At 60.4% G+C, this 21,612-nt stretch overlaps 4 protein-coding genes across 9 annotated transcripts in view; 2 read left to right on the top strand and 2 right to left on the bottom strand.

Moving 5' to 3' along the window:
• AXIN1 (axin 1) overlaps positions 1–3,205 on the top strand; it is a 72,728-nt gene extending 69,523 nt beyond the window's left edge. For all 5 annotated transcript variants that reach the window (XM_037034509.1, XM_037034511.1, XM_037034510.1 and 2 more), the window contains 2 exons: positions 1,169–1,336; positions 2,293–3,205. In XM_037034509.1, coding sequence (XP_036890404.1) covers positions 1,169–1,336; positions 2,293–2,419 — 295 coding nt within the window. In that variant the 3' untranslated portion in view covers positions 2,420–3,205. The remainder of the gene's footprint in view (positions 1–1,168; positions 1,337–2,292) is intronic.
• Positions 3,206–3,649: 444 nt separating this feature from the next.
• PDIA2 (protein disulfide isomerase family A member 2) lies at positions 3,650–6,987 on the bottom strand. The gene is made up of 11 exons (XM_037034559.1): positions 6,705–6,987; positions 5,844–6,050; positions 5,641–5,774; positions 5,423–5,560; positions 5,231–5,347; positions 5,011–5,136; positions 4,748–4,945; positions 4,535–4,655; positions 4,274–4,455; positions 3,894–4,004; positions 3,650–3,755 (listed from the first exon to the last, which is right to left on the bottom strand). Exons 1-11 carry the CDS (start codon positions 6,901–6,903, stop codon positions 3,711–3,713), a joined length of 1,578 nt encoding a protein of 525 aa, XP_036890454.1. The 5' UTR covers positions 6,904–6,987; the 3' UTR covers positions 3,650–3,710.
• Positions 6,988–7,057: 70 nt separating this feature from the next.
• On the bottom strand, positions 7,058–9,504 carry ARHGDIG (Rho GDP dissociation inhibitor gamma). 2 transcript variants are annotated; one of them, XM_037034626.1, is made up of 6 exons: positions 9,361–9,504; positions 8,130–8,309; positions 7,968–8,051; positions 7,710–7,786; positions 7,565–7,628; positions 7,058–7,331 (listed from the first exon to the last, which is right to left on the bottom strand). In XM_037034626.1, the coding sequence occupies exons 1-6, from the start codon at positions 9,431–9,433 to the stop codon at positions 7,150–7,152; spliced, it is 660 nt and encodes a 219-aa protein (XP_036890521.1). In that variant the 5' UTR covers positions 9,434–9,504; the 3' UTR covers positions 7,058–7,149. The 2 variants fall into 2 exon arrangements, with proteins under 2 accessions (XP_036890521.1, XP_036890520.1); XM_037034625.1 differs by having other exon boundaries at positions 7,198–7,473.
• A 1,224-nt stretch (positions 9,505–10,728) lies between these two features.
• Positions 10,729–19,992, top strand: RGS11 (regulator of G protein signaling 11). The gene is made up of 17 exons (XM_037034580.1): positions 10,729–11,055; positions 11,405–11,501; positions 11,586–11,636; positions 11,843–11,949; positions 12,666–12,717; positions 12,840–12,898; positions 13,124–13,200; positions 13,390–13,471; positions 14,727–14,795; positions 15,878–15,907; positions 15,987–16,048; positions 16,166–16,279; positions 16,371–16,486; positions 16,603–16,690; positions 16,791–16,929; positions 19,517–19,599; positions 19,686–19,992. The coding sequence occupies exons 1-17, from the start codon at positions 10,993–10,995 to the stop codon at positions 19,807–19,809; spliced, it is 1,413 nt and encodes a 470-aa protein (XP_036890475.1). The 5' UTR covers positions 10,729–10,992; the 3' UTR covers positions 19,810–19,992.
• Positions 19,993–21,612: the final 1,620 nt, after the last annotated feature.

Genomic DNA, 21,612 nt, shown 5'->3' with positions numbered 1-21,612 from the left:
TACCCCGGATAATGCCAGCCGGCTCAGAGCCTCCCCAGCATGTGGGGCCTGGAGGGGCAGGAACCCTGCTTCCCTTCTGTAGGAAACAGGCCCACCCAGGACCATCCAGGTGGGCTCCCAGGACCGGCTGGGTTTGAGGTTTCAGGACTAAGGGAAGGAAAGCAGGCGTGAAGGATGGCTAATGTGGTGAGCGGCCACACAGGTGAAGTGACTGCAGAGTGTGTCCAAGAGTGCCAGGGAGAGCAGAGCCCACTGTGAGGCCCGGTGGCCTTCCCGACCTGACGCTGGTGCGGGAAGCTGCCCACCACGCCCTGCTGACGGGGGTGCCAAAGGCTGTGCCCGTGTGTACTCGGGCGATTCCAGAGCAGTCACAAGGACCAGGGACACTTATGAGGACAGGGAGTGCTCCCTGTCCCAGACACAGAATGGCTGCTTAGCACCCATTGAAGTGAGAGCCCAATCTAGGGTGCTGGCCTCACCTGTCTCTGGAGTCTGGCTGGATGCTGCTGCTGGTCTTCGGACGAGCTCCCCACGGGGGGCAGGTCCGTGTAACTCATCATAACTCTGTTTCTCCAATACCTGGCCTTCCATGTCTGTGCAGTCATGGGGCAGCAGGCTTTACCGGGGTACAGGTGGTATAGTGCAGCCCAGAGGCAGGGGCTGTATTGGTTCTAGTGGCCCAGCCACCTTAAGAAGAAGGTGGAAGGACCCACCATGGGTTCAAGACCTGAGAGGCCTGCTGGCCTCCTCTCTCATATGGCTGGGGTTGGGGGTGCTGCCCATCAGCCAGTTCAGGCCACAGAGAGACCTGGGACTTTCCAGGGTGTGGAGGAGGGTGGCAGGTAAACTGAGGCACTGTGGGGCGAACGGGGTGGGCAGTGGGAGATGAGCTGGCATCCATGCTGTGTGTCTTTATGTGTGGGTTTGGTGCACGGCTGGAACCCTGGGTTGAGATACCATGTGGGGCAAGGGCCCCAGGGGACTGGGTACAGCTCTGTGGTGGGGTGGACACTGGGGCCTGTGGATGTGTAGCATTTCTCGGTGTGTTCCAGCTCACCCCTGCAGGCCTCACCCCATTGTTTCCTGGGAAGTCCGAAGCCTCAGGGCTATTGGGAGGTGCCCTGCGGCATTCTGATCCCAGCAATAACCACAGTATCTCTGCCTCCAGGACGAAGTCGCAGAGGAAGGCAGGTGGTGGGAACTCCCAGTTGTGTGACAGCATCGTTGTGGCCTATTACTTCTGCGGGGAACCTATCCCCTACCGGACCCTGGTGCGGGGCCGTGCAGTTACCCTGGGCCAGTTCAAGGACCTGCTGACCAAGAAGGGCAACTATAGGTGAGAATGAAGGGCTGGGGTCTGTGGTGAGCAGCCATCCTCCCCAGGTAGTGCTGGGGGCCCTGTTCTTGTCCCATCGAGTCGTTGCTCCCCCTGTCACCACCACCCTTTACCTGCTTACCCAACCCTGAGCTGTTGGCGGAAGCACCTGGTTATGTGAGGCATGGGCAGCCTCAAGACTTCCAGCCCCAAACCTGAGCCTTAGGTGATTGAGGCCTCCAGGCCAGCTGAGGGGTCTGGACAGTCCCTACCTTGAAGATGGGGAAATAGGGCCAAACACAGTGGTCTGTCTGTCCCCATGCTGGTCTGACCTGCATTGGCCTTGTCTCCAGCCTTCTGATTCAACCCATTTGTATTAGACACAGAAGCCAGGGCCCTCCTCTTAGGGTCTGCCACAGGTTGCTTGGCCCTGCCAGCCTGAGATCAGCCCGAGATCAGCCCCTGGAGGCTCCTGGGTAAGCACCGCAGGAGGAGGAGGGTTCACAAGGGGTCTTAGCTGAGGTCAGCCCACATGGTCTCCAGTGAGCGGTTTCCCTGTCCACTGAGTGGTGAGAAAGTGCCCTTTGGAAGTGGAAGGTGCGGCCTCTAGAGAAGGGCCAGGCTCCACAGGGCTCTGTGTGGGCCTTTGGGGAGGCAAAGCACCCTGCTGGAGAGGACATGCTCAGCCCATAGGAAGCAGGAGCCCCGAACCTGCCCTCGTCTCCCCACAGCCCTCTAGAGGCCAGGGCGGAGGACACCACGTGTGGTTATTGCTCAGTGTCCACACTTCGGCGCCGGCCACCAGGCAGAACCAGCTCACGTGCCCTGCACGATGTGTCTGGAGTGTGGCCGCCAAGTACTGTGCCTGTGGGACCATGGGGTCACCCGGCTAGGAGGTTGGGCGGCCCCGAGGGTGGGGGGGCCTGGGCAGGAGAGGAGTGGACAGGCCCTCATCTCCTCCCACCCCATCCCCCCAGATACTACTTCAAGAAAGTGAGTGACGAGTTTGACTGTGGAGTGGTGTTCGAGGAGGTTCGGGAAGACGAGGCCATCCTGCCTGTCTTTGAGGAGAAGATCATCGGCAAGGTTGAGAAGGTGGACTGACTGGCAGTCCCGGCCTCTGCGCCAGGCCGCACTCTCATCAGGTGGGGACAGGGAGGGCCAGGCAGAGCCACGAAGGGCTGTGCCACATCAGGTGCTCTCACGTGTGTGCAGGCACAGCACTCGTGTAAGGCCAGGGACTGCCTGCCCCCTGCTGCCCACCGCTTTGGGCCGTCTGTATCCAGGTGAGCGGGAGTCCCGCTGGGTGGTCCCACAGGCGTCTGTCTGCCTGCCAACGAGGGGGCCCTGTCCACCCCTCCACAGCACTACTTTGAGTCCACCCAAGCAAGCAGAGAGCCCGCCACCAGGCCGCCTTGATGACCTTCCCCAGAGGGCCCCTACTGCTAGCCACAGGCCCACCCCCTGGTGCCTCCCCCAGGGCACTCACACCAGAGGCTCTGCCTCTCCCTTCAGGACTCACCCGACATGCCCTGCCCTGCCCTGCCCTGCCCTGCCCTTGTAGGGCCTAATGCAGGCCCAGGGCTCAGAGGGCCCTCAGGGCCTCTAAATTGTACATGTCACGGAGTGCCTTCAACACAGCTTGTCTCTTGCTGCCACTGTGTGGATCCGGCAATGGGGCACCTCATTGCTCCCTCTCCACCCTCAGTCTCCACAGCGCTGGCTCAGTGGGCCCTGGGCCCTCCTTTCTGAGGGCCCATGTAAATATGTACATTTCTCAGGCTAGGGCCAGCAAGGGGCTGCCCCAGCCCATTTTTCATGCGCTGACTTGTACAATTATCTTTTCAAAGGTACTTGGATAATAATGAAATAAAATCAGTTTAGAACCTGCCCTGGCTGTGGAGTATACAGACCTACAGACCTTGTGTCAGTGGGACCTGGTGTGGGGAGCGCCACCTCGGCCAGCCTATGGCACAGGTAGCCTGTCCCCGCTCTCCTGGCCTGCTCTGTGCAGTGCCTGTCATGCCTCAGCAGCAAGGTTGCACTGGCATCCAGAGGTCTCAGGAATGGGGTGAATTGTGGGGCCAAGATGGCAGAGCTCTGGAGAGGGAGGGGCCAAAGCTGGCAGCAACATCATATCCCCCATTCCTGCCCAGGAGGGGACCCAGACTCATACCTGAGTGGGGGTCCACTGAGGAGGGCTTGGAAGTAGGGTCTAGGCCCCATGCAACATGGAACCCCAGGAGGCTGAGATTTGGCCAAAGCTGGGGGGGGTGTGGTGCTGGGGGCCAGCCACGCTCAGGAACTACACACAGTGCGGGACTAAAACTCTTTATTCAGCGCCCACAGCTTCCCAGGCACCTGAGGAGGTGGCTCCCTAGCACTGATGGGGTGGCTACAGCTCCTCCCGGGGCTCCACGGTGGAATTGGCTACCGTCTCCTGGAAAGGGTCACAGAGGTGCAGCTTCCAGCCCAGCCCTGACTCCTGACTCATCAGTCCCGTGACCCCTCCCCTACTCCCCCCACCCCCGTCCAGAGACGTGCCCAGAAGTCTGGAACACTGGGTAGAGGCACTTACTAGGAAGGGGGCTAAGGGCTCCTCGGCGGGCTCCTCTTCGGGTAGCTTGCCCCCATTGTCCAGGAACTTGGAGAGGGTCTCCAGGTCCCGGGGGCCTCTGTAGTCAATCACCTGAGGAGGCACAGGAGGGACTGGAAGATAAGCCAAGTCCTCCCAGCCCCTGCCCTGGCCAGGCCACACCCACCCCACACTCCACTGTCTTAAGGCCCCACCCTAACTGAGACCCTGTCCGACCCCAGGCCAAGGCCACACCCTGTGCTGGCTGAGCCTTGTCCTCTGAGATCCAGCCCATCCCAGAGCCCACATACTAAGGCCACACTCGAAGGTCGTGCCCTTCTCCATCTCAGGACTCGGACCAAGAGGGTGGGGCCATGCCTCACCTTCTGACCCTGCCCTGCTGGGAAGTACTTGAGGGTGGGGAAGCCATGCACAGGGAAGGCTTCCAGCTCATTGGCTGTGGCATCTAGCTTGGCAATGATGATGTCCTCGTGGTCTCTGTACTTCTCAGCCAGTGCCTCCCAGGTCGGTGCCATCTCCTTGCAATGGGTACACCATGGGGCATCTAGGACGGCGGGGTGTTGGCATGGCCAGCTGGACCCCATACTGCCCACTACCCACCATCCACTGGCCTCCACACTCACAGAACTTGATAAACACATTCTTGGTTTCATCAAAAGCCACCTGCTCAAAATTCTTGCCTACAAGGGTCTTGACTGGACGCTGGTCCCAGTCGGGGGGGACCTCCTGGCTCAGAAGATAGGGCTGGGGGGAACCAGGCCAGATGCTTCATTAGGGGTCTCTCCTGAGAGCTGCTGTTCCCACCCCACACCCTGAGCAGGCCACCCAGCACGGACCTTGACCTTGCCTCCGAGGACTGAGTGGCAGAAGGCAGCCACCGAGGTGGCAGTGACTAGTTCCTGGTCTGCAGGCATGTACTTCTTAGTGGTCTCCATGTTGATGAAGCGCAGGGTGGGGGCCTCCTCCGCTCTGAGCCCGAAGTACTGTAGCACATGGCTGTTGTCGGCACGCACGTCCACCACCACGAACAGCACCTGCCAGCAGGGAGTGAGCACTGGGCACTGGCCTCCCCACCACCCGCCCCCCACCCAGCCAGTACCTGCCCCCGGAATGGAGGTGCCGCCTCCCTGAAGCCCGCCAGTAGCTCCTGGTGCGGGGCCAGTGTCTGGTTGATGAACAGCAGCAAGTGGTTGAGGATCCTGGCCGCAAAGATCTTGGGGGACGTCTGCGGAGGCAGGCCGGACTCAGGGCTGGCTCCCACGGTCCCCCTCCCACTGCCCCGATATCTGCTCCTGTACCTGCCCCTGCAGCCCGCTCACCTGGCTGTTGTACTCAGTGACCAGGTGCATGCTGTGCGTGAGGAGGAAGCGGGACAGGTCATCCTGGTCCAGGCCCAGCTCCTCATCTACTGGGAAGTCTGCCCGCCCCTCGTCAAACTGGACAACACCAGACAGGGTCAGCAGGAGCCATAGCCCCTGCTGACCACCGCCCTGGCCCTGACCCTGACCCACCTTCTTAAAAAGAACCACAGTGTTGTTGGTGAGGCCAAACTTCTGAAAGAGCTGCGGCCGGTCGGTGAGGCCAAAGGTCATGTCCAGAGCATCCTGGGCCAGAGCCAGGAAGGTAGCCACATCCTCATTCTGCAGGTCCTAATGGGCCCATGTCTGTGAGGCCAGCTGGGGCCAAGGGCCCTGCTCCCAAAGCCTGGACCCGTGTGCCACTAGCTCACCTGGAAGAAGCCAATGACCACTACGTCCTGGGCATCTATCAATGCCTGGGCACCCTCCTCATCTTCCAGACGTGTAGTGCTGGGACCCAACCGCCGCCTCAGCCACTTGGCGATGCCCTCAGCCTCCTGGGGGCCTGTGGAGAGCCCCATCAGCCTGGGCCCAGCCCCTGCCCACCCCACCCCACACACGCTTACCCCTGTACCAGTATACTCCTCCGGGTGTGTGCGGTTCCCATCACGGAAGAACTTGAGTGTGGGGTACTCTGTCACAGCAAACTCCTCAGTCAGCTCTGGCTCAGAAGGCCCATCCACCTTGGCCAGCCTGGCTGTGGCTGACTCTGCTGCCAGCAGGGCAGCTGCCTTGATGTACTCTGGGGCCAGTGCCTTGCAGTGCGCACACCACGGGGCGTCTGGGGGACAGGACCATGAGTGCCCCTGGCCTCCACAGTGCCAGCCGCAGCCCCGCTCCCGCCCAGCCAGAGCTGGCAAACGCAGGGTCAGTCGGGTCCAGCACGGAGCATGTGCTGTCTATCCCCCGCTCCTGGAGGAGCCCCAGGCCCATCCAGCCCCAGCCGCGTCATGCCCACGCACCAGAGACCAGACTACGCAAGACCCCCAGAACAGGGAGCAGTGGCCAGCACCTCCCAGGCAGTGCATTTGAGAAGGATCTTCCCGTTGCTGCTCCCCGCGGCGGCGCTCCCTGCCATATGCTGCTGCCTGTCGGTGCCTGCCAGCTCAGTGGCTTTCATATGTGTAAAAGGTTGTAAAAAGCCACAGAAGAATATGCAAGGCGTGAGTTTTTATCTGGCCCTTCACAGAGAGTCTGCAGAAGGACAATGACCACGTGTTTCCCCTCCACCTGCGCCTCCCCTCCCACCTGCTCAGGCTGGACCCCTAGCTCCAGCCCAGCCCCAGAGCTCTGCCTCAGGTGCCCTCTGATGGAGTAGTGCCCGCCAGGGAAGTGCCTTCAAGTGCATAAGCCACCACCGAGCCCACACAGTGGGGGGCTAAGCACACTGGGTGACACCTGCGGGTCCCCGGCCCTGCTGACCCTGTGCACTCACAGAACTCCACCAGCAGGGCAGGGTAGTCTCGAAGGGCCAGGCCCAGGGTGCGGCTGCTCAGCACCAAGATCCCATCCTCCTCAGGAACCTCCTCCTTCCAGGGCTCCTCCGAAGGGCCCCCGGGCCCTGAGCTCTGCCCCCACAGGCCTGCGGCCCTGAGCAGCAGCAGTAACGACACGGGCAGGAGCGGGCCGTCCATGGCAGTGCGGAGGCCCACGGGGTGGGGGCAGATAACAGGGCCGGGGGCCAAGCAGCAGCTGCCACGTGGCGCCCGGTCCTGGTCGCAGGAAAGATAAGGCCACAAGGCTCCCCCCACCCCTGGGGGGAGGGGGGTAGACAGAGGCGACACTGTGGGCACCGAGACAGGCGTTTAATGGGGCTATTCAGGGCACAGTGCCAAGCCCAGGAAGGGGTGTCCCGAGGCAGGGCAGAGGTCATGAGGGGTCTAGTCACTGACAGAGGGGCTGGGGAATGTTCGGGGGTTCCTGTGCAGTGACTGACAGAGGCAGAGGAAACCAGGATCCCAGGTGGGAAGACAGCTCCCAGGGCAGGGCAGGGAAGGTGGGCGCTCAGCTCTTCCAGTCTTGGCAGATGTGGAGGCCCCACTCCCAGGAAAGGTGGTCTTCCCTGTCGTCATCAGTGAAGAAGGATGTGACCACATAGGCGCCCCTCACCAGTGCGCCCCGTGGCGCCTCCTCCACCGGAGTTACAAACTCGTACTCCTGGGTGCTTGGGCCGTAACTGCCCACCATGTACATAGCCTTGTCCACTGGGGGAGGGGGAGGGCATCAGGGGCTGCCCTCTGTGCCACTCAGCCCCAGCCCCCCAGCCCCCAGGCCTCCCCTTCACAGGGCCCTCACCTCGCAGGCCCCTGCGGTAGGTGTGGTGCAGACACTTGAGGCCACTGACAATCTCCTTATTGACCTGAGGGACAGAGTGTTAACGGGTCTGTCTTGGAGGCGGAGCCTGTGGCTGGCTGGCACTGCCCACGATAGCTGCTCTCACCTTAAAAGTAATCTTCACTTTGTAATCAACACCCTCCTTCAGGACAAACACCTGGTTTTTCAGTGCAGCCAGCTCCCCTGAGAGAAAAGCACAGCTGAGGGACAAATGCCTGCAGCGGCTGAGACCCTGCCCAGGAGCCCCCATAGTGGGGCGGTATCCGTGAAGTCTACGTGATGGGCCTGAGGTCTGGGATTTGGTATGGGGTTCGAACAGGTCTCTACCCCAAAGATCAGCCTGTGGTTGGCAGAAGGGTGTTACCTGTGAGGTCCATGGTCATGGGCCCTGGAGCCTGCTCAGACATCAGCGTCAGCCTGGTCACCTGCACATTGGGCAGGCTCGGGTCTGAGGAGAAATCGGAGGTCTCCAGGATGCACCCCCCAGTTTTCACCCACAGCCCCCACATCCAGGGCCCGTTCATACCCACAGCTAGCGGCAGGGACCCCAGAAGCACCCGCTTGTACTTGGCTAGGCTCTCATCGTCTGGGTCCAGCTGCTGGATCTCCAGGAGGCTCTTCCTCGCCGGGGCCTGGTACCCTGGCACAGCCTCGTCCAGCACCTCATCTGGTGGCCGCTGCCCGCCTTCTGTGTCTGTCAGAAGGACTGAGGTTTGGGAGGTGGGTAAGCAAATGCCACCAGCTACCCTGGGCATTCACCTGTGAAACTGGAGCTCCTGCATCTGGCCGGCTGTACCTCCCCCTGCCTGTAGGGGCTGGGAGGGAGGAGGCGTGGGACTGGGGAAGAAGGTGTGAGCTCAGAGAGGCAGGGGTGCGTGGGGCCTCAGGGAGAGAGGGGCAGGCTGTAAGACGCTTAGTAGCATCCACACCCTTCAGGAGAGGCCCTGGAGGTCCCCAGGGGGGTTCACAAGAGCCAAGTGACATTTTAGGAGGCACCAGCTGCCACCTTCTGGCCCAGCCATCCATCCACGATCCCTCCCTGACGCTGAGGCCAAAGAGGGGGAATGAAGACCCCCAAATGGGAGAAATCCCCAAGGACTGGGGACCACCATCATTGGATGGTGAACTCCAGAGTCTTTTCTGAAGCAGAGGCCCTGTCCCCATGGTCCTCTGGGACCCCCAGTGCTCTGAGGCCTCTCTCCATACGCCCACAATGCTCTCAGAAGCCTCTGACCCTTATCCTGCTCCGTCGGGGGCTGGGGTCTCTGATCGCCTTCCTACAGTTCTAGGAGTTTCTTTCATAGCGTCCCTGGGGCGGGGGGGGGGGGTTAGCTTTCCTCAGCTGAAGCTCCGGGGTGCCTCCCAGAGTCTCCTAGAGCCCCTCCCTAAGCTGGGCTGGGATTGGGGCTCTGACCCCTTTCCACAGAGCCTTGGGGCAGCGTTTGTCTGACTCCCTGCCCACTGCGCTCGTCTTCTCAGGAATCGCCACACACCCTGAAGGAGCCTCAGCCCCACCCAAAGGAGTAGGATGTCTGGAGCAGACCCGCCCACTCTTGGCTGCTATCCCCAGGAGTGTTTAGCCTGTAGGAAGACCCCCAACCTCGCCAGAGCCCAGCCGGGAGGACCAGACCACAAGGTCCCCGCGCACCCCCAAAGTTTCCATGGGGGAGGGGCGGGTCCCTGCCTCAGGCTAAAACCACCCCTCGCCAGAACCCCCCGCCCACGTGGCCGCCCTGGACCCACACGAGCCAGCTCACCTCGGGCGCATAGCGCCAGTCGGAGCAGTTCCAACAGCTGCGCCCCCAGCTCGCACGCGTCCAGGCCCAGCATGGTGGCCCGCGGTCCGGCTCCGCCGCGGAGCCGCCTAGGAGCCGCCGCCCGGCTTGGCGCTCAGCCCCGGCGCGACTGCGGTGAGCTCATCCCGGCCGGGAGCGCCCCCCGCGCCCAGCGCCGCGCCCGCGCCGCGCGCCCCCAGCCGCTCCGCGGACCCCGCGCAGCCCCGCAGAGACGCGTGTGTCGCCCGTACCGCGGTGGCACCCAGTCGTCCCCGCCTCCGGCCCAACCGGACCGTGCACAGCCGCCGCGGACATGGCCACAGTCACGGTCCCAATGGCCCGCCCGACTGCACCCTGCTCTGGCAATCAGGGCTGCTTTGCCCTCAGTGCGCCCCGGGGAGTCTGAGGCCGCTCTAGCGAAGCCTTCAGGGCGGGGCCAGTGGGACTGAAAGTGTCCAGTGAAGCAGGTGCTACCCCGGGCCCCACGTCCCCAAGCTCTCCTTACCAGCAGGCAGTGCAGGCCGCACCTGGGGCCCAACAGCACCGCCTCCCAGCGGAGCTTCTGTTTGGGCAGAGGGGATTCCTGGAACTGCCTGGCCTTGGGGGCACGGCCTCCTGGCCCTGCACCCCAGAGGTTACAGCCATCACCACAGAGAGACCAGAGTTCACATGCATAGGGCAGGGGTCACCACCCACTCAGCCCTTACTCAGTGTTCACAGACTGGGCTGTGTGAGCGTGGTGGGGTGGGGGTCCCTGTATGCTCCGGGGGCCCAGAAGATTCTGAAGGCCCCTCCCTGTTCTCTGGGAGAAGAGGGAACTGATTTAAAATAACACCAGAAGTTGGAATGTTGAGAAGGGGGACACAGAGGGGCTTCCGCTCTTAACACCTGAACAAACCCTGGAGCGGGCATATGGGAGTCAGCCAAGGTGGGGAGCAGGGGTGAGCTGGACTTCAGGCTGGGACAGCGGGTCAAAGGCCTAGGTCTGAGTGAAGGAGGTGCGACAGCAGCGCGCAGTGCCATAGGGTCCTGGTGGCATCTGAATGGTGCGTGGTGTGACACAATCGCAGGCACACACTTCTAGGGCAGTCAGACCTCTTGCCCTGACCAGCCACACAGGCCCTCCGCCCTGGTCCCCGAACATCGTGAGGGCCCCACGCATGGGGTGAGCATGGGGGGCAGGGGTTACAGTAGACTCGTTGTCCCCCACCCCAGCCAACCTTCCCCAAAAGTCCCTTCTCCTGGAGACCCTCCCCTCACAGACCCTCCTCCCCCTCCCTGATTTCCCACCCTTTCCCCAGTCCTCGGCTCCTTTCAGCTCCCCTCCCTCTTCCGGAGCCCCTGTTCCCTCACAAGACCTCTCTTTAAACCCTTATCTCCCGGCCCCGCCTCAGGGCACCTCCCACGGGCACACAGCCCCCCCAGCAAGTCCTCGCCGGCACAGCCCTCAGTTTCTTTCAACGTGAGGGAAGAATCGCGAGGGTGGTCAGTCTGGTGCCCGCCTCTCAGACATGGAATGGGACCTGGGGTCCAGGCCCGGGAGGGTTAATTCGGACATGAGGCGGGGCAGGGCGTCAAAGACGCCAATATCCACACTGGCTTCACCCCGTAGCCATGGCCGCTGAACCTGCACATCCTGGTGGGCGCTCCTGTGCGCAGATGCCTCACCTGAGCAAGGTGGGTGCCACGTGGGGGTCCTGCTGCCCCCAGGATGTCCAGGCATTGAGACGGGAGGGGCAGAAGAGGAGTAGGTGCGGTGAGCTTGGGTGTGGACGCCAGTCTGGGGGTCTTGTCATTTCGTGGAGCCGGGTGAAGCAGCAGAGACCCCGGTGCTATGGGGGAAGGGTCGGCCTTGCCTCCGCCCCACTCCCCCCACCAACCCGTTACCAGCAGGGCCTGAAATCCCTCCATCTGTGCACGTTAATCTCTGCACACACTGATCCGGGAAACCCGGCCAGGTCCGTGGAATCAGGATCTGGCATGGGGGAGGCTGGCGGGGCAGCCCCTCAGTGCCCCCTTTGCCCAGATGGAGCAGATGGTGTTGAGTATGCAGGACCCCGACCAGGGCGTGAAGATGCGGAGCCAGCGACTGCTCATCACAGTCGTTCCTCACACTGTGACTGGTGAGGCTGGGGGTTGGGGGTTGGGGGTTAGGGGGTGGGTGCCAGCCCTGCCTTGGCCTCCCCTACCCGATCTCTGCTATGTAGGCAACGAGGTCGTGGAGTGGCTGATCCAGAAGTACTGCATCTCAGAGGAGGGTAAGGGGGCGAGTTCACTGCCCATCCTGGCCCCTACCCAACCTGAGGTCCCAGGGTGGATGAGGTTGGGTCTTCTGGGGCTCCACAGTATCAGGACCAAGCCATGTGTGTTGAGGAAGAGGAACTCATCCCAAGAGACCGTGGTCCATCCCCTCCCTCTGAGAATTCAGCATCTTAACCCCTCTCCCCCCAATCCCACACCCCAGAGGCCCTGCACCTGGGCCTCCTGCTGCTGCGGCACGGCTACCTGTATCCGCTCCGCGTGCCCTGCAGCCCCGAGCTGCAGCTGGACGGAACGCTCTACAGGTTCCAGGTCAGGCTGGACTGGGGGTGGGCGGAAATCCCCCAGCCTGACTAGTGGGGATTTCTGGGAGGGGTGTAGGGCTGGGGTAGGGGCAAAATGTGGTGACATCACAGCAGGCTTGGTGGCCTACTGTCCCCTCCCCGGCAGGCCTGGGCTGGAATCTTCCTTGGGATGGAAGGATAGAGTTAAGGGAGGGAACTTCAGTTTCTCTGGGGTCGCAACAGGATGTCCATAAGGGGCAGTCCCCATGGAGGGCTCTGCTAGCCTTCCCAGGCCCTTAGGCCCCCCTCCAAGAAGGAGGCTGTATGAGGCCTGAGGACAGCATCCCCTCATTGCGTGTGTGGCCTCAGTCATGGTGGGGCCCCCACCTGCCCTTCCCAGCCACAGCGGGAACCCAAGGCCAGCCTGCCTCCCAGCAGACTGTAACCACATCTGGGCTTGGGAAGGCCCCACCCCACCCCTTCCTGGAGAGGGGGCTCCTGGAGCTCAGAGTCAGGAAGGCAGCCCCGCACTGGGCCCTAAGGGGTGAGTGGAGCTCAGTTCCAGGTGGGGAGAAGTGCCCAGTGGTCGGCTGAGCCTCCAGGCCATGGGCAGATAGGCAGATCCTCAGGCAGATCCTGCCGCCGGCCAGCCAGGTCTCTTCCTAGGGGAGCTGAGAGGGTAGGGGCAACTCCTGGAGAAGGCCCAGGAGGTCCCAGACACCCCTTGTTCTCACGTGGTACCAGACACCCTATTTCTGGACAAGCACTCTGTGGCTGGCTACTGAGCTGGACTATGGTGAGTAAGAAGGGACGGGCTAGCCTGGGACAAGTTCCCAAGACTGGTGGCCTCTGGGTGATGTCACAGGGGTGAAGAGGACAGAGATTGCTTCTCTGTAGCCTGTTCCCCTGTCCTTCCAGCCATCTACCTGGCCAAGAAGAACATCCAAAAGCAGGGGGCCCTGGCCAACCATGAGAAGGTGAGACCCTCCCCCAAGCTGAGCCCAGCCAGAGGACCCCAAGCCCCACTTGTGTCCCCAGGGCCTCACGGTTTGCCTTGGAGTTCACAGCTCAGGCCCCAGGGTGACGCAGACACACAATCAGTCACACCCTGCAGCGCCCCAGTGGGGAGGTGGGAGGGCCTGTGCCCTGCCCCAGAGCTTGGCATGGAAAGGACCCACTGGAGACCCTGACACCACCCCCAGGAGCACTATGACCAGCTGCACAGGAAAATCAGCTACACGTGGGACCTGGTAGTGACGCAGGCGAGAGAACAGCTGCGGTGAGCCCCCAGCCCGGCGAGCACGGCGCCCACACTGCCCCGCAGTCCAGAGGCCCTGAGCGGCACTGCTGGTCACGGCACCAGAACAGCACAGCCCGGCTTGGCCGCTGGTCCTGACGGGGCCTGAGGGGGGTGGAGGAGGCACTGCGGCGGGCGCCCGGTTCCCTCAACTCTGCCTGTCCCCGCCAGGGCAGCCAAGCAGCGCAGGAAAGGGGACAGGCTGGTCATTGCGTGCCAGGAGCAGACGTACTGGCTGGTGAACAGGCCCCCGGTGAGCCCCTTGTGTGGGCGGGAGTGGCTCCTTGGCTGGCAGCAGGTCCCACCAAGAGCCAGTATGTGCTCCTCAGATGCTCTACCATGGGTCCTGGGAAGGACACACCCAGCGGGGACAGGAGGTCCTAGTTCTGTGGCTCTTCAGAACCCAGAGATCATGAAACCAGGTGCAGCTAAGGCTGCCCCACACTCACAGACCACAGGACAAAAAGCGCTTTCTGGGTCCAAGAAGAGGCCTGGGGAAGCTGAGTGGGGGGACCGAAAGGCCCTTGGGACAAGGCCATTGAAAGCGAGGCTTAGCTGCAGCTTCTGGGGTCCAGGCCAGGGGTCAGGCTTTGTCCGGAACTGTAATCCTAGCTGCCGGTGTGAGGCCCCCTTCCTGTGTGGGGCAGTGGGGAGACATCTGAGCCTGCAGCAGTCCCAACAAATCATGAATGGAAGTCCCTGTGGGAAAGAACCCAAGTCAAAAGGATTCCAGGAGGCACCCCCGCCCTATTATCTCATCAAGTGTGTGTTGGGGGGGGGGGGTTATCTTTGGGAAAATGACTCAGTCTTCCTCCAGAGGGTCTACCAATCTAGGGTCTAGGGACCCTAGAGAAAGTGGAGTGGGCATGGCCCAAGGCTTTGTGCTTGGACTCAGGGCGGGGCCCAGGAACAGACCAGAGCAGCCTGTGGGCTGAGGGCTGTGTGCCGGAGAGCAGGAAGGGCAGGCATCTGGGGCCTCCGGTTAAGTAGACGAGAGGGTTCCAACGGGGCAGAGGCAAGGAGAGGGCCAGACCAGCCCGCGTGTGTGAGGACGGCGTGGCAGGACAGGTAGGTCCAGGTGAGTGGGACTGTCTCAGGAAGGAGGGTTAGGTGGTTAGGTTTCCGGCTTGAACTGCCAGGTATGTGGAGGTGAGCTTGGCTGAAAAGAGGAAGAATGGGGAGGTGTGGAGAGGAGGGTCAGGATTCGGCTTTAGCGGTAAAGCCAGGCAGGGAGACATGTGGCCTTGGAGCTTAGGGGAGCCATGTTCAGGGTGAGGTGCTGGAAGGGAAACCCAGAGTGGCTCTGGGGTTCTGGGAGGGCGGTCACCATGGGGCGGGAATGGGCACAGAGGGGACTCAGGGGCTCAGGACTTAGGTTTCTGGGTTCCTCTGCACATCAGTTGCCACGTTAAAGGGCGGCCCATGAGGGGCAGGGACAGAGCCCTAGGGTGGAGAGTCAGGAGCCCACCTGAGCTGTGCCCCCACTTCATCCAGTCTCCCCTCTGCAGCCTGGGGTCCCCAGCGTGCTGGAGCAGGGTCCGGAGCAGGGAGCCTTCATTGTCAGGCGGGTGCGGATGGTAAGGACCCCGCACACACCCACGCCCCACCTCCTGCCCACTGCCCATGCCTCCACACATGCCCTCTGCCACTCCCACCCACAACAAGCCCACGCGCACACACAGCCCCGCTGCCTGTCTGCCACGACGGGTCTATTTGGGAGCTGCCCACCCATCTGTGCATCCATCTGTCCGTCCAAATGGCACTTGACACAGCCACTCCAAGTGCCCTGCTCCCCTTCCGGTCTCATTCTCCCCTCGCCCTGGTCCCCTGTTCTCAGCACCCCCACTAACTCTCGTCCTCTCGCCTCCCCCCCCTGCTGCTCTGGGTGAAAGTAAATGCCACGGACCCTGGGAGGGTGGGGGGCTCTTCCCCCTGGCCAGACCAGCCACCTTTCTCCAAGGTCCCTGGTGGCCTTGGGAACCGGAAGGAACTGCACCAGGACAGACATGGCCAAACTTTGTAGCAGCAGAGCCCCATGTTCGAATCCCATGAAAACCAAATCATAGAACAGAACATATACAATACATTTAGTACCTTACCGGTAAAACTTCTTTCTAACTTCAAAATCATAAGCTCATGATCACAGATTTATAATTTCCCATTATGAAGTGGGTCCAGGAGAGCCGAGACAAAAATTGGAAATCACAGGCCCCCGAGGGTGCCTGCCGCCTCCCCTGGCCCTATGAGCGGGGGCTGCGGAGTCTGGAAGGGACAGCGGGTCCCAGGGCCCCTGGTGCATGAGGAGGTGGCAGGCGGGCTCCGGATTCTGAACGTGACGGGCGTGAGGCACAGTCAGCAGTCGGGTTTCTGGTGTGGCCGCAGCAGTGCTCCTCAGTCCTGCACTGTTTTTAAAAGTGATTTAATACATTTGAAAATATGGAATAGTGGTCACTGGGGAACCTCAAGGCAACTTTGAGAATGTTCTGGGAACCTCCAAACTATAGACCCCGAAAGCTTCTTGGGGAGGCAGACCCTGCCACCAGAGGAGAGACTCTGAGGGACGTGGCGGGGCCTGGACCCTTCTCTGCCAGCCCAGGGTGGGATGCCAGTCCCGAAGGCAGGCCTGCCTTCTAACGGCAGCTTTCCTGGCCTCTTGCAGACCAAGAGCATGGATTTCTATAAGTGGGAGGTAGGTCCTGTCAGCCAGCACAGGGGAGTGGGCAGGCCGACTCCAGCCCAGACCCCGCCTCACATGTCCCATGTCACAGATCGAGTACTGCAGAAAGGCACTGGGCAGGATCCGGGTGAAGTCCTCCATCTGCCTTGAGGCGTGAGTGGGAGGGGATGGCATTGGGAGACCCCAAGCCCAGCGCCCAGACCCTTCCTCTAGTGCCCTCGACCCATAGCCCCTCCCTGCACTTGCCCCTGGCCCCACCCCCACCCCTAGGTACCTGAAGTTCAGCATCCAGCGCGAGCCACATGACCCCGTCTTGGCAGGGTGCCTGCCCAGCAACCCCTGGGTCACAGACGATGACACCTACTGGGCCATGAACACATCCAGGTGAGCCCAGGGTGTGAGAAGGCTCTGCAGGGGTTCTTCCCAGCTGCCCCCCGACCCCACATTCCTCATGCTCCTGACACCTCCTCTGCAGCGTGGCCGTACCCACAAAGCTCCGGGTAGAGCGATGGGGCTTCAGCTTCCGGGAACTCCTGGAAGACCCCGTGGGACGGGCCCATTTCATGGACTTCCTCAGGAAAGAGTTCAGTGGTGAGACACCCCCACCTGTTTGAGGCCCCAGTGAGGGAGGCTGGGACCCCCCCATTGCTACTGGCCCTGGCTGCAGCTTGAGGTGGGCCTGACCACCTGGTGCTTGGACCCCCCAGCCGAGAACCTCAGCTTCTGGGAGGCGTGCGAGGAGCTGCGCCATGGAGGACAGGCCCAGGTCCCCGCCCTGGCAGACTCCGTGTACCAGTGAGTTCTAGAGGCGGGCCTGGCTGGCTGGAGGGCAGGCCTGTGGGGCCCAGACCACCCCCACCCCCTGCCGGGGCTGACCCCCTGTCCCCACACAAAGGCAGTTCCTGGCCCCTGGTGCTGCCCGCTGGGTCAACATCGACAGCCAGACGATGGAGCTGACCCTGGAGGGCCTGTGCCGGCCCCACCGCTACGTGCTGGATGACGCCCAGATGCACATCTACATGCTGATGAAAAAGGTGAGGCGCCTCCACTCGTGACCCTAACGCCACTTGCAGACTTTTGTATGTAGGTGTTTCAGGACGTTCCTCCACAGGACATGGGCCACTTCCTCCCTTTCGACGTGGCTGCAGGTGCCAGCAGCACACCCCAAACAGCTGTAACTCCGTGTCCTCGAATAGCCAGTCGTGGGCCATGCCTGCCCACGTGGCCTCCTGGGTTAGTTGCCTGCTGCTGCTGTAAAACATGCCACAAACTTGGTGGCTTAAAGGAACACACATTCACTCTCCGGGGGCCAGAGTCTGACCCAGGAATCACTGGGCTGCAGTCAAGGCGTCTGCAGGGCTCTTTCCTTCTGGAGGCTTCCGGAGAGTTTTCCTTCCTAGACGCACCTGCGTTCTTGGCTCATGGCCTGTTCTCTACCTTCAAGGAGAGCAGTGTATCATCTTTTTTTATTATTTAAAATTTTAATAGTTTACTTATAGCGTTGGCTGGTGTGGCTCAGTGGATTGAGTGCTGGCCTGCAGACCGAAAGGTTTGATTCCCAGTCAGGCCACATGCCTGGGCTGTGGGCCAGGCCCCCAGCTGGGGACATGTGAGAGACAATACACTGATGTTTCTCACACATTGATGTTTCTCCCCTTCTTTCTTTCTCTCTTTCTCCTCTCTCTAAAAATAAAATACTTAAAAATGTTTATTTATAAATTTTCATTATACTTGAGACACACTATTGTGTCTCAATTGTATTAATATTGTAGCAGCAGCGCCTCCCTCTTTCACGTACAAGGGTCCCCATGATTATGCCAGGCCCACCTGGGCAGCCCGGCAGGCTCCCTGTGTCCACACCATGAATTTAATCACATCTGCAAAGTCCCTTTGCCACAGAGGGGGACATTCTCACAAGGTCTAGGGATTAGGGAGTAGACCTCTCTGGGCAGTTTTCTTTTTTAAGATTTTATTTATTTTTAGAGAGAGGCGAAGGAAGGGAGAAAGGAAGGGAGAGACACATTGATGTGAGAAACAGGTTGGTTGCCTCTCCCTATCTGGGGACCTGGCCTGCAACCCAGGCAGTGCCCTGACTGGGAATAGAACCCGTGACCTTTCAGTTCATAGGCCGGCGCTCAGTCCACTGAGCCACACTAGCCAGGGCTCCATCTTTTCTTTTAATTTTTTTGTTTTCTTTTGAAGGAACTGGGTTCTTTGTCCCATAGAGTTTCTCACAGTCTGGATTTTGTAAAGTCCCTGTGGCATCGTTGACATGTTTCTCTGCCCCCTATGGTCACAAAACATTGGTGGTTAACATTTGTCTTGATCAGAGGTCATTTTCAGTTTTGTCGTTTATTCAGTTTTGTCAAGAATGTTTTCTTCAATTTGGTGTGTTCTTCCATCAGGAAGTCCATGAGGTTTGGCCACTTCCCTTTTTGTGACTGAGCAGCCACGGACAGTCGTCCCCCAGATTCACGGTTACATCAGTGATGTCCTGATCCCATCACCGCCTCTTTGTTACAGGGGTGTCCAACCCGCAGGTCACATGCAGGCTGCGTGCAGCTCAGGATGGCTGTGATGTGGCCCGACACAAAACCGTAGATTTACTTAAAACATGAGATTTTTGTGTGTGTGATGATGTGTCACAATGTATTTAATGTGTAGCCCCAGACAACTCTTCTTCCAGTGTGGCCCAGAGACGCCACAAAGCTGGACACCCCTGGAGCAGCCGGGAGCCCCCCTCGCCTGCTGTCGGCCCAGTGGTGCCGACCCCACAGGGAAGGCAGGGTCAGCGCCTGCCTGCTTCTTTTAGTTACCACTCATCAACACAGTGAGTTGGACCCTGATCTGCCAAGGGAGGTCATGAGGTTTCGACGCTTTTATTATTTATTTATCCATTTATTTAAAACATTTTATTTATTTATAAAGAGAGGGGAAGGGAGGAAGAAAGAGAAACATCGACCAGCCCCTCATGTGCGCCCTGTCCTGGACGGCCCTTGAACCGCTCCGTCGTGACGTGTGGTCTGGGTGCTGTCACCCACTGGATGTCCAGCCCCACTTGTGACACCTTACTTTCAGTGTCTGGAGATTGCTTATTTATTGTTTTGTTTTGTAATAATGAAGTATCTACACAGTTTGAAAACTCAATCTGTAAACCAGGGTAACATTCAAACAAATTTAGCCATTGTCCCTGACCCTCCACCTTCTTCTCTTCCCAAGATACATTTATATTTTCCTTTTTAAAATACTAGCACTAAGATCCATAGAGTCCTCTCCCAGTTTGTTGTCCACTGCAGTTTTTCTCAGCCTCATTTTCTGTTGGGCTCTGTGTCCCGCCCTCACCTTGCGGGGCACACAGCCGCTCCTCACTCCCTCACTGGGGGTCCCATGGCTCGCCCCTCCTTGCATGGGCACTGGGCTCTTGCTCATCTTTGATTGTCCGGTGGCCCAACTGGATGGGGCCCAGGTCTCTGTGGATCAGCTGAATTAGGGCTGGTCTGGGATGGCTGCCTCCAGCACCATCTACCGGAAGCTCTGAGGGTCAGAGCTGTGCCAGGCTGAAGCCGGGGGAAGCGAGCTTGAGGCGGCAGAAGGTGTCAGGGCTGACCCCATCTCTTACAGGACTCCTACCCGAGGTTCCTGAAGTCGGACATGTACAAAGCTTTGCTTGCAGAGGCTGTGATCCCCCCGGAGACAAAGAGACGGTGAGCCCAGGGGGCTGTGCCTGGGTGCTACGTGGCAGGCAGGGCGCTTGAGGGCGCCCTGCACTCCGGCCCCTTCTCACCCACAGAGTGTTCCCATTCGTGTGGAAGCCGAGACATTCGAGCTCCAGACCTGCTTTGCTTCCTGCCTCCACCTCGGGGGACAGTTCAGCTGCTGCTCAAGGACCTGGGGGTGGTGATGGGGAGGCGTAGTTGGGCCGGAGCCTGAAGGAGGAAGTGACCAGCCTTGCCTCTTATCACCCTTTTCCAGCCTAGGGGCCTGGCAGAGGCTGAGACCCCCCAGCATGGGCACCCCTTGTGCAGAGGGGCTGACCTTGCTGTGGGGCACCCAGGTCTCTCTCAGGATTCCCAAAAGGAATTGGTCTGGGTGCCGACTTCCAGGGAAGGGGTGTCATTGGCTGAGCTTGGGTCACCTGGAGAAAGGTGGAATGAAATGGGCAAACCAGACCAAGGCCACGCACCTGGTATTCTGTAGTCTCCGGTTTGGTGCTAGATGCCCACCTCTGTCCAGAACCATTACATCAGTAGGCGAGCATCTTAGAGCCGGATGCAGACACGGTGTCCAGCAGGAGGAAACTGCCCACGCTGCAGAGCTAAATTACCCACTCCCCTCTGCCAGTGACTCCCATGGGGCCCCACATTGCTCCCCAGATTTTGCTCAGCCTTCCAATGAGTAGAGCTGTCCCCACAGGTGCTGTCCTGACCTTCCCTGTCATTGTGCGTCCCAGAGCTGTCTCAAAGGGGCACCTCTCTGGCCTTCTCCAGTCCCTTGAGGCCATGGCTTCTGTGCCATTTGTGCAGAGATGACTCCCACATCACCCCTCTGACAACTGTCCCCGTTCCAGCCCTGCCTGGGTGGGTGGGGCAGGTGTCCTCACCTCCGAGGGCCTCACCTTCCCCCAGACTCAGGTTCCTTTGGGGGTGTAGCTCTGGGTCAGCTGAGAATCTCTTGCCGCTCAGCCAGCCCCCCTCACAGGACTGGACTGCTCCCGATCCCTCTCCTGGGAATAAAAGACCCTGGACCTCCACCTGCTGTGGCTGGAACCGTGTGTCTGCTTGCATGAGGGAGGCAGGCAGGCGGCCGTGAGGGAGGTGGTGACAGACAACGTGGGGAGTCCGGGTGCCACCAAATTCCTGTGTGTGGGGGCCCACAACGGACGGAAGACCAGCTTTCCGGGCCGGACTCAGGTTGCACAGTTGGGGGTGTTTGGTTTTGAGGGAGATGCTAGGAACACCACCTGTGCTGTGACGGACAAGGATGCCTCGGCACTCCAGGGGGGGTGCAAAACCAGCACAGGTTCCTGGTACAGAACCCACTACCTCCTGGGCAGGTTGCGCCCTAAGACCGGGGAGTCCCGGGGAACCCGGCATGGACCCCCATGGGCATGACGGCTTCACTTGCAAGTCCAGGGTGCAGGAGGCCCACTGGCGAGGGCACCCCCTGACTCCTGCTCACTATCCCCGGACGTATACAGGGTGGTCCCTCATGAGTTGGCTCCTCAGGCTGGGGCGGGGGACCCCAACCCAGTACTGAACCCTTGGGTGTCGCTCAAGCCCCCAGCCCAGCCAAACCCCAGGTGACTTTCACTTGCAGACCTGTCACTTTTCACAGGGAGGTTTTTACTTTGGGGGGGAGGGTGTGAGGTCATAGGGTCAGCTTTTCATATTTAAATGTCCACAGGAAATTACTACAGGGTTCTCTAAAACTGTTTCCCTCATCACTTTGGTATCCGATGTTGCATCTCACTGAAGCCTTCCGCTTGGGCAGCCACCATAACTCACCCCGGGCCAGCCCTGGGAAGACACAGGGGTACTGTGGGACTCAACGCACTGCCTTTCCAGGTGGGCACATGCCCACGTCCCTGGGCTGGGTTTCTGGCTTGCTGTGAATGGGAAGGGGGTCCTCACACCTGAGAGGCACTTAGAGGCTGTGCTGAAAAAGACCTCTGTGGTTTTAGTTTCTGCTCTGGCGAGACAGAGAGCGCAGGCACGCAC

Source organism: Sturnira hondurensis, unplaced genomic scaffold, assembly GCF_014824575.4.
Source record: "Sturnira hondurensis isolate 20B ecotype Veracruz unplaced genomic scaffold, ASM1482457v3 Scaffold0022179, whole genome shotgun sequence".
Lineage (NCBI taxonomy): Eukaryota > Metazoa > Chordata > Mammalia > Chiroptera > Phyllostomidae > Sturnira > Sturnira hondurensis.
This window is presented reverse-complemented; position numbering and strand designations above follow the sequence as displayed.